Source organism: Pygocentrus nattereri, chromosome 29, assembly GCF_015220715.1.
Source record: "Pygocentrus nattereri isolate fPygNat1 chromosome 29, fPygNat1.pri, whole genome shotgun sequence".
In the NCBI taxonomy this organism is placed as follows: domain Eukaryota; kingdom Metazoa; phylum Chordata; class Actinopteri; order Characiformes; family Serrasalmidae; genus Pygocentrus; species Pygocentrus nattereri.
In genome coordinates, this window is record NC_051239.1 from 11,742,219 (window position 1) to 11,753,392 (window position 11,174).

Consider the following 11,174-nt stretch of genomic DNA (forward strand, 5'->3'; position numbering starts at 1 on the left):
AAATTTGCAGACTTCATTACAGAAAATGACTTATTCTCCTGTAAACAAGTTTAATAATCAGTTTGATACTTAAAGCATTTCAATAAATCAAGGATTTCCTTTGAAGAGGTGATTTTTTTGCAGTCTAAGCTTTGACTTAACAGGATGACTGTAAAATAATCGGGCAGCATTGGGTTGTTATGGATGTGAAAGCTGGACAAAAAAAAGGCTGGACATGAAAAATATTCGTGCCTTAAAACTTTTATGTGCATCTCTGACAGCAAAGAAAACAGACAAATCTATTTTCTTAGAAGTCGATTGCATTTTTTTGTTTCTCACAATCCACTAATCTAAAACACATTCAATTGTTGGGGTCTGGACTCTGGGGTGGTTTGTCTATAGTTCTTCAGTTTTGGACTTTCCTTTGACTTTCCCTTTTCTTATGCATGTATACCAGTTAGTATAGATCAGAAAAATCCAAATGAAATAACATTTACAGTCAGATTTTTTTTTATTATTATTTTACAATAAATGAGAGCTTTCCATTTATAATGTCTCACATATGATATAAAAATAAAAAGAATGTACAAAAATGCTATCTTACAAAGGTTATTTATAAAGTGTTTTCAAAATAATACAACATTGTTACATTTAAAGCATAAAACACAAGGTCAACAATTCAGAGAGGTCATTCCAAGAAAGAATTCAAGTAGCATTTCATTTTTTCAGTGTTGAGACTTTTTACAACCGTGTGACTACATTAAACCAGCCTGATAAAGGCAAGCTTATACAAGGGTGTTCAAAAGAGTCTTCTACTTCCCCAAAACTGCGCTTTCCTTTATCATTACACATTCGCAATCATATGACCTCTTGCTTTTACCTTGTAATCCTGTGCAAAGTGGTTTTTCTGCTCCTTCACTTTCCAAAATTCTTTTGGCTAGCCTTCATTGTAGCGGTCATGCTGGTGCATGCCCATCACACCACAACTTCTCCAAGTGTCCTAGCTATTTTCAAACTTCAGTAAACAGAGTGTTAACAAACCATATGATAAAACAGTGCTCAATGAAAGTAAAACCTGTTCTCCCATGTCATACAGTTATACTGAATAGCTGAGTATGGAATGGTCTGTTTTCTTTAGCAAATAATTTATTCAAAAATATATATTACATTTTGGGTGGACTTCCCCTCCAAATATAACACAGTCCTATGCTTTACCAAACCCCACAGAATCTCTGACAGCTCTCAGCAGCATCGTGTTGAGTTCTGCTTGACTTTTGACCCCTCTAGGTAGGAACAGTCCCATCATGCATGTGGATGCATATGGTAGCCGACAGCCTCGTCCCTCAGGCTTGTAAAAGTTGATGCTGGGTTTTTGGGGGAATCCCAGTGCTGGAATCTCATCTGTTGCTGTGATGAATGTGAGCAGCTCTTCAAAACGTAGTTCTGTTTTCTTCTCTATGGAAAAAAGAAAAATCAATTTAGTATGTTTCAGCTGCATTTTATTTATTTCCCTGAAGTGCAGTAATGACATTTGTGTGGGTTTGTGCACCAAAAGCAATCTATTCACTTTGACATGTCCTTTTTCCAACCTCTCTTTATCCCTCAGAATCACACAGGCTGTTTTGTAATCTTACTTTTAAGACTAGTATATGTAGATTAATCTGATTGGCTGCCCCACACTGTCTGATTTAAAAAGTCAGTCAGGCTGAAACACTACTTATAAATTGAATGTGAAGGGCTAACCTAAGTTTATTATTTTTTGGTTATATCACAAATACCATTCAGAATGAGCTGTTTTTGCAGCTTAGTCTCCGTAAAGGGACTGTCTGGACTGGGGACTGAACAGTACATTCTGAAACCTTTAATATACCACATCAACCTTTTATTTAAATAGTTCTGACTCTTTTTAGGAAATTATTTTCCACAACGTGGTTCTTGGCTTATATCAACATTGTTGGAATAAAACCTTACATCTTCAAGTGACCAACTTCACGGGAGAAGGAAAAAGATTTTATTCCAAGTACTGTTGGACCGTTTCGGTTTTGTCCCAACAGCAAAGACATACATGACATCTGTTTCTCACGAAAGGTCATCTTAAAATATGCATTGCTGACGTTAACAATACAAACCCTTATCACTCCTTAGAATGACATGCTCCAACCAATCATCATCACATTTGATCACAGTTCCACCAAAACATTAGAAATGCATGGTACACACTGAGAGAAAACGTCATGCGTTAATATAGCCTCGACACACTGAAGCTTTCTAAACTACAATAGGTCTGAACTGACTCTACATTATGAGCTAAAAAATAGGGCAATCTTAGTGTCTTAATGGCCCAACTTTACACGTTTTTTGTCAATTTTGTTGTCAATTGTCTTATTTTCCATGACTGGAAAACTACATGCTTAAGAAAGATGGTTCTTCAAGGGGTCTTTAGTAAATGGGTCAATATACACCCATTTTGCATAATTAAAGGGTTCTTTTCATTGTGAAAGGGGTCTTTAGAGAGAATGTGTTATATTTGGTTCTATATAGCACCTTTCTTAGTTCTGTATAACACTAAAAGGGTTCTGCTATTGTTTGACATTGTAAAAATAGAACCCTTTTAGTTGCTTATACAGAACCATTTTCAAAACGTTTCTGTATAGCACCATCTTCAGGATATTCTCCTTCAAGATGAAGAACCCGTCCATGATGCAGAGAACCTTTAAGTCGCGCAAAGGGTTGAGGGTTCATGGTTCTATATAGAACATTTTTTTACTAAAGAACCCTTGAAGAACCACCTTTTTAAGTGTAGCCCATAATTTGCCAAATTCTCCAGGTTGTTTGGCATTTTCACTTCTTTATTTTCTGCATCATAGTTTCAGCATACTGTGGCATAACAACTGTTGATAAATCTTCCACTAAGTAATTAACATGTTCAAATATAAAGGACATCTCCAGAATATGATGCTCACCCTCAATCATCTTCAGAACCAGCTCCCAGTAGTAGATGGTCTCCTCTTCTTCCTGTCTCTTCTTGGTCCCTTCGGTATTCCAGTTGATCTGGAAGAGAGCTCTGAATGAAGCTCTGGATATGGGCTCATTCATGTTGATAAAAATAGGCAGGAAATCGATCCAGTTTGCCTTCACCATGTCCCACAGTCTTCCATACGCGTTCAGACCCGCAGTGAACTGACTGATCATATTAGACACCCTGAAGATTGAGAAATGTTATGAGATTAATACAAAAAATATGTAACTGTGTATTATGACACTGAGATTGTCTCATAGAGCAGGTATCTCAGGGACTGATATGCTACTAGATTTCATTCCAAGTAAAACCACAGATACTTCTTTAGACCTTGATAAACTGGATTGGGTTTACTGTATGAACGCTAGAACCAAACAATAAACAAGGGGTCTGTATGTAAGAGCATGCAGGCACTTTAGTGTGTGCAATTTATTCTAGGAATGGTCATTTCATTCAATATGTATTCCTATTTTTAAAAATATCCTCTGCCCATCTCTGCTACTAGGTCTACAAACAGTAATTATGGTCTTCCTTAGAAAAACTAACACTACACTACACTTGCTTTCCTCTGAAATAATATTAGATTGCTTTTGTGGATAAAAGTGAACGCTATATGGTTTTAATGAAATTAAATTTCAGTCACATTCAGGTTGTCTTTTTTTCTCCTGGAGTCCTTGCCCCACAAAACATCTATGCATATGCATGCAGGGCTCAAACCCAGATCAAAACTCCGGATTAGCTGACTGAAAATTTACAGAAAAACTCAAATTTTCAAGATAACAAAAAAAAAAAGAATCATGTTTTCAGCTTGGCTTACGTTACTCTTCTAGTTACATCATAACTTTTTACCTCATCCCTTTTAAGTTCACAAAGTTTTTGAACAGTTTATTATCAAACTGATACCATACTACATTCACTAACTGATATTGCACATTGTGTTCCAAATCTGAGTATGAAATAAGCTTGAGATTGATGTTTACTGGTGCTTTTCTGTGCTATGTGCTATATCTATTTTGTTTGGATTTAAACAGGTAATCTCGGTATCCTCTCAGAAAGTCCAGACATCTCATGACTCCTTAAAATAACTGTGTATAATATATAAACATTTAAGACTTTTGGAAAATTTGATAATTCAGACATACACTATATTTCCAAAAGTATTCGCTCATCCACCTTTACACGCATATAAACTTGAGTGACATCCCATTCTTAATCCATAGGGTTTAATATAATGTCGGCCCACCCTTTGCTGCTATAACAGCTTGAACTCTTCTGGGAAGGCTTTCCACAAGGGTTAGGAGTGTGTTTATGGGAATTTTTGACCATTCTTCCAGAAGCGCATTTGTGAGGTCAGACACTGATGTTGGACGAGAAGGCCTGGCTCGCAGTCTCCGCTCTAATTCATCCCAAAGGTGTTCTATGGGGTTGAAGTCAGGACTCTGTGCAGGCCAGTCAAGTTCTTCCACACCAAACTTGCTCATCCATGTCTTTTTGCACCTTGCTTTGTGCAGTGGTGCGCAGTCATGTTGGAACAGGAAGGGGCCATCCGCAAACTGTTCCCACAAAGTTGGAAGCATGAAATTGTCCAAAATCTCATGGTCTGCTGAAGCATTAAGAGTTCCTTTTGCTGGAACTAAGAGGCCAAGACCTACTCCTGACAACCCCACACCATAATCCCCCCTCCACCAAACTTTACACTTGGCACAATGCAGTCAGATAAGTTACCGTTCTCTTGGCAACCGGCAATCCCAGACTCGTCCATCGGATTACCAGACGGAGAAGTGTGATATGTCAATTCAGCAAACACGTCTCCACTGCTCTAGAGTCCAGTGGCAGTGCTTTACCCCACTGCATTTGATGCTTTACATTGCGCTTGGTAATGTTAGGCTTGGATGCAGCTGCTCGGCCTTGGAAACCCATTCCATGAAACTCTGTTCTTGAGCTAATCAGAAGGCCACATGAAGTTTGGAGGTCTGTAGCAAATGACTGCAGAACGTTGCCGACCTCTGTGCACTATGCGCCTCAGCATCCGTTGACCCCACTGTGTCATTTTACGTGTTCTACTACTTCGTGGCTGAATTGCTGTCGTTACCAATCTCTTGCACTTTGCTATAATACCACTGACAGTTGACTGTGGAATATTTAGTAGTGAGGAAATTTCACGACTGGACTTCTGGAATTCACTGAGCTCCTGAGAGCAACCCGTTCTTTAAGAAATGTGTGTAGAAGCAGTCTGCATGCCTAGGGACTTGGTTTTATACACCTGTGGTCATGGAAGTGACTGAAACACCTGAATTCAATGATTTGGATGGGTGACTGAATACTTTTGGCAATGTAATGTATATCCCTCACATATGCTTTCCATGCATGCAAAATCTTGACATTGATCATTTATCAGTTTTTATAAAATTAAGAAATATTAATTTAATATGTTATATACAACTTTAAAAAGCCTTAAGACATTAAGGCTAAAAAATGTTAGCCTACTTGGAAGCCATGACTATTAGTTCAAAGTGCTAAGTGATAATATTACCAATGTAGACTCATTAAAACTATGCTTTATGTCTACAAATGCCTGGCAAATATTTATGAAAGACCATTATAAAAATTTTTAATCTAACTTAGAGATTATGGGGTATCAAAGGCTGTACAAAACAGTAATAAAATTCTACTTTCCTGCCACAAGAAGACAAAAACAAGGTTGTTTTAAATGCTCCAAAATTTAGAGTTAGAACATAATCTGAGAGATATCTGTACATACCTCAGATAAATGTAGTGTCTCACAATGTAGGAGTAAACTACTGGAATGTCTTGGATGGAAATTTTTGGTCCATAAATTCCTGGAAAACCACACTCACAGATCCAGTCTCCCAATTCCTTTTGAATGGTATGAAGGTGTGCAGATGTCCTACAAGACAAAATCTGAGGATTGGGAGTTCAGGTTAGCTAAGTATACATATAAGAAAACACTATTGAATCGATGGCTTAATAGATTGACCTAACAAGATGAAGAAGACAGCAAATTAGGATGAAGCAGATGAACAAATGGACAAGTTAATAGGTAAACAAGTCGGCTAACACTTACTTTTTGTACTTTTCCTTGGACATCTGTATCTGGGATGAGGTGCCAGTCAAACTCCATCAATTGCACCTCTTGACCACACATCAGCTGGTAAAGACAAGGGTCTAGAGCCTTAAGTCCTGGACCACCATGAATTATGGACCAAGCTACAAGTTTTCCCGCCTGCTCGTACTTACACTGCTGCAAAGCACTCTGGTCATAAGTGAAGAACAAGTGTCCAGGGTTGCCCTCAAAAATGCCCAGACTGCCTTGCACCTCCATCATCAGGAGTCTGAAAAGACAAATTGAGGGAAAAGATAAGTTGATTCTGCAGGCATGAAAAGCATTAATACTTGTGCAACTAGCTATCAACTTTATATTATATTTTAAGGGCAATTTGGAGTAAATGTGTACTACCTGAAAAATTCCCTTCTTGGACCTCCACAGTCGAAAGCCACCTCGTCAACAAACTCAATGTGAGGGGTTTTAGTCCAGGAGAAGTTGCTGTTGGACAGAGCATCAATTGCACTCTTGAGCAGTCTTTTCCAACAAACAACCACATGGAACTCACTTGGGCTGAGATTTCTCTGGAACTCTCTCAGCAAAGACGTGACATCCATCTCTTCCTAATGATGACAGTGACAGCTTTGAGGGACGTGCCTGGACTTTGCAAACTTTCATTCAAAGTCACATTTGTGTATGGGATATTAATAACTATACTATAAAACAGCAGGCAATGCACAGCAGTTCTTGTTTACCAAACATTTGGGCATATGAACGCAACAGCGCTTTTATAATTAGAGAAAAAAATCCAATAATTCTCCATGCTGTTACCATTGATGACCGAGGGATCTTTTTAAGATCTTCCTTGGTTGTAGTCTGCATGTGCTTGGTTTGGTCTGGTTCTTGTGTAGATACTTGTTGAGAAAAACAAGATGGAGCCACACTTGTTTGTGATGGTGGTTCTTCTCTGGAAAGTCTTCTAGTGTCTGAGCACAAAAACGACAAAACACACAATAAGACACTTGTATTTAAGAGCAGTGATGTATTGACACCTTCAATACTACGTCAACAGTGAGCAGTGTCATCGCTCGAACCCAGCTGCCATACGGTGACTCCAAAAGTGGACACTTTAACCATTTAAGCATTGGGGAACTTTGATGAAATTTTTTGTAAAATGTTGAAAGTGCCCATATTCTATATTTTTCTTGTATTTTACTTTTAGATTTATTTAACTTGTGATGTTTGTGATTCAATTAACTGATCATAATTCCTTTTTACATTTTCCATCGTCTCTATTACTTCCAAATTAACAGTCTGATTACTGTGCCTTTACGACCAAAATATAAAAATAATCTCTATTCTGATTAGACACTCGGTATTGTGTCTTGTTAAAAAACAGTCCAGAATAAAACCTTCCTTGTAACTTCAATGTAAACTGATATTAATGGGAATACAGTCTTGCAGGCTGATATAAGGAAATCCGTTTAGTTGCATCATAAAAACTGATTTCACAAGAGGTTATTTTTATAAAAACATGAGGAAAATGTGCTTTCCCATGATATTCGTTTCAAAGAAAACCACTTTTAACACAATATTAAACTGATGGTAGACATTTTGTGTGGAGAAAAATGGGAGAATTCCAGTCGGACTGCAAAAAGCACTAGTGAAAATGTGAAAAGGAGAAAATTCTGGGGTGTTTATCTCATAGTGATGTCCGCTGATGGAATCATGAACTTAGAAGGCATTCTGGATGCGAGCCTACAAAAGTTCTGAAAAGAAACTGCTCAAACAATACCAATCTGAATCTCTTTAACATAAATCTCACTTAGCTTTGCATTTTACTTCCTAACTTTTTACATTCTTATGAACGGCACACATGTCCCATACACTTTAATACTTTTTGGACCCATTGTACATACTGTTCAGGTGCTAAAAATACTAATTGCAAATAGTTACTGGTGACATCCCAGTTTTCTAATTTTCCGAGTTTATGAGGACCATCTGAACACACATCTTATAAAAATGCTACAGTAACTGTCAAACTGGTGGCCTGACATTCCAGGGAAACCTGTTTTTTTTTTGCATGGGCCAGGAAGTATACCGAATAAACAGTAGTTATGCATTAAAATGTGCTGACGAGTGTTCTCTCTATAGGATGCATCAACTGATTTTCACGCAGAATGGTATAACCAGAAGGTTAGTGTTTCTAAATAAGTCAGTGAGTCTACAGACAAATGTATCAGTGTAATCATCAGTACCAAACCTGACTCAACCACATTCCCACCTGACTGTACATTGTTCCTGAAGCTGAGAAAGTTTTTGTTAAGTCCCTGATCTTCCACTTTTGTTTCACCACTGCTGGACTTGCCTGGATCAGGGCATGATGTCCGATCTCCTTTCCTCGAACCTGGAGCAGAAAAACACAAAAATAAACATGGATGGTGTTCCTAGAAATTTCTTTACAAGCTTATTTCTAAGCAAATATGTGAATCAGTGAAAAAAGCTAGAAGGTTTTATCATAAATTTAAACACCTACCCAGAAGGCGCACTGCGCTGGTGCTCCCAAACAGATCCAAGAAAACATAAAGTGGTTCGTTTAGTTTTACTAGTCTTTTTGCATTCATGTAATACGTCTTCCCACCTGTTCCCTGAATCAGCGCATACTTTGCATGGTTCAACCAAAACGTGATGTATGCTCCAGGCTGGCACAATTCTGCAGGAATGGGCACCACACAGTACCCAGGGGTCTCTATCAAGTGTGGTAAAGCAGTTGGCGGGATCAGGTTGGCGTTGGGACGGTGGTTAGTGAAGCCGACGTGGAGTGCTCCGTCCGACGATGCACCTTCGATATATACAGAGATTTTCTCCTTCACTTTTACTGGACGGCTGATGAAGACTAGGCCATGCATGTTGTACGAGGCATCTCTCGAGGCAAGATGTCCTCCTTGGCAAATGGTCACACGCTGCCCTTTCACTTCTTGAAGGAAAGTCATCGGCCCCAGGCAGCGACTCCCACAAACACGACCATGCTTCTCTGAAAATAAAAGGACAGAGGGCGTCAGTGACAAGTGAATTCATGAGTTTGCTAGATCAGCGCAGACCTAACGTGGAAGTAATTGTAGATCAAATTAATTATTGCCATATTTCTGGAATATAGTTAGCATTAATATGTTTTATTGACCATTTCTTCTGTTTTAATATTTCCTGCTTCTATTATTTTCTGTTTTCATCTATTTTGCTTCTGTTTTCATCTTCCCTGCATTTTCTGGGAGCAGGTTTCAGATGGTCTAAGCTGGTCTTTGATGGTCTGGCTGAGGGGTGCACAACTCTGGTCCTGGAGGGCTGATGTCCAGCAAAGCTTGGAGATTTCATTAACATGCCCACTAAACCTGGCAATTAAGAGATGAGTGTAATCTGGTGTGTCTGAGCAGCTAAATCAGAAAAGTCTGCTGGTCAGTGGTCCTCCAGGACTAGAGTTGTGCTTCTGGCCTAGGTGGTTAACAAGCTAGACATCCAGCTGGAATAGACAAAAACACAAGGTCCCTCTTGTGAAAAAAATGAAATTATAGATGTTTATTTCTATATACATGTTTTGTTTTTTTTTTGGATAAAGTTTAATGTCCAGTAATCTGTAACGTGCTTTGATTGGTACAGCATAATTTGGGGATAATATTGTTTTTTTGTGATCAGTGGATTTCACTGTGCAGTATAATGGACAATTTGGAAAAATTAACATATTTATTATCAGGATAACAGAACCAAACAGAAAAACTACATATTCCCTACGTTTCAGAAAAGTTATTCCTGAAGCATGGAAATGTTATTTCTCTATATGATACTGGGATAGTGAATAAAATGTGCAATATGTATAATAATACATATAAACCTGTGATATGTAATATAGCTTATTTCATTTATTTAGTTTTCTGAGTTTTTTCTTCAGTCACCATTGTTCACATAGTAATGTAAATCAGCATGTATGCCCTGTGTTTACAAAGCTCTCTGGTTATTCTTCTCATTATTATTATTATAAAAAATATTGTGAAAATGATTAAATCCAGGAAATCCAGGTTGTTCCAAGAGTTCAGACACTTCGCAGTTTACAATAAACGCTGAAAACGTTCAGCGCTTGATTTGTGTCTCATACTGGTGAGAAAATGAGAAATTTGTATTTTTCAAAAACTCAAATTTCATGCGCCTAAGTACAAATGCTCAGTATAAAAAATCTACATATAACATAATTGAGTACATAGCAGAGAACACGTTTGATAAGAAAAGTACATCGTTTTTAAGGTGTCCAGTCTCTGAGGAGGAAAAACACATTTGTTTTAAAGACTGACATCATCAACCTACCTGCAAGTTCTCGAAAGTCACATAAGAAACCTTTATTCTCATGTAGGTTAAACGCTGTTTTATTTCGTATTCTGGTTAAAACAAGCCTAGGCTGTTTCTCATGTGCACTTTTTGTGTGGTTTTCCCTGCATTTTGCGGATTTTGAGCATTTTTTTGTCTGGAAACTACCAATTCAGGCTAATGAACAGCCTGGCATCTCAGACAGACCCTCAGCTGAATGCTGTGCGCAGGCTCGGTGTACTCACTCATGGCTCCTCCGTCTTCAAAGATGGCACCGTAGCTCACTGGCGAACTATAAAAAAACAAGAAAATCTAAAGACTCTACGTCTTGGTTTCGTCTTGGTTTCTTCCCTGAACGTGCAAGAACACTTCACCATCATCAACTGGAGGAACGACTCATCCTCAGGTGGAGAAAGGGAAGTGGGCGGGGATACAGCAGGAGATAACATTCGTTAGAAAAAGTCCCAAGAGTTGGAAAGTTGGCCTACCGGCTCTATGGAAGTACCAACGCGAGGCCACATACTTTGCTTTATCACCTCTAATGTAAAACAGAGACAGAAACAGGTCAGTCTGAGAAGAAAGCGGGGTGAGGGAGACAGCAGAGCGCTGTACAGTGTGCCACAGGTTTTTCCACATGGATGGTTCAGACACGCCTGGACGAGTCGGTGCACGTCCCATGCGTCATGTACGCGATATTTTAAAGGTATAAACTGACACGCCTGACTGTAATTAGTGAAACACCAACGCACATGACCGGAC

General features: G+C 38.5%; 1 protein-coding gene across 2 annotated transcripts; it reads right to left on the reverse strand.

Annotated features, from left to right (window-relative positions):
* Positions 1-558: 558 nt before the first annotated feature.
* Positions 559-10,895, reverse strand: LOC108426638 (G2/M phase-specific E3 ubiquitin-protein ligase-like). 2 transcript variants are annotated; one of them, XM_017696279.2, is made up of 9 exons: positions 10,661-10,895; positions 8,599-9,096; positions 8,431-8,469; positions 6,894-7,048; positions 6,477-6,685; positions 6,084-6,351; positions 5,760-5,920; positions 2,943-3,181; positions 559-1,434 (listed from the first exon to the last, which is right to left on the reverse strand). In XM_017696279.2, the coding sequence occupies exons 1-9, from the start codon at positions 10,662-10,664 to the stop codon at positions 1,184-1,186; spliced, it is 1,824 nt and encodes a 607-aa protein (XP_017551768.1). In that variant the 5' UTR covers positions 10,665-10,895; the 3' UTR covers positions 559-1,183. The 2 variants fall into 2 exon arrangements, with proteins under 2 accessions (XP_017551768.1, XP_017551766.1); XM_017696277.2 differs by having other exon boundaries at positions 8,347-8,469.
* Between the last annotated feature and the right edge of the window lie 279 nt (positions 10,896-11,174).

What these genes read in the sequence shown, in the direction of transcription:
- LOC108426638 (XM_017696277.2), bottom strand. An exon ending in CCAAGAAGGGAATTTTTCAG is followed by an intron (nt 6,352 to 6,476) that starts GTAGTACACATT and finishes TTGTCTTTTCAG; the next exon opens with ACTCCTGATGATGGAGGTGC. An exon ending in TCCAAGGAAAAGTACAAAAA is followed by an intron (nt 5,921 to 6,083) that starts GTAAGTGTTAGC and finishes CCCAATCCTCAG; the next exon opens with ATTTTGTCTTGTAGGACATC.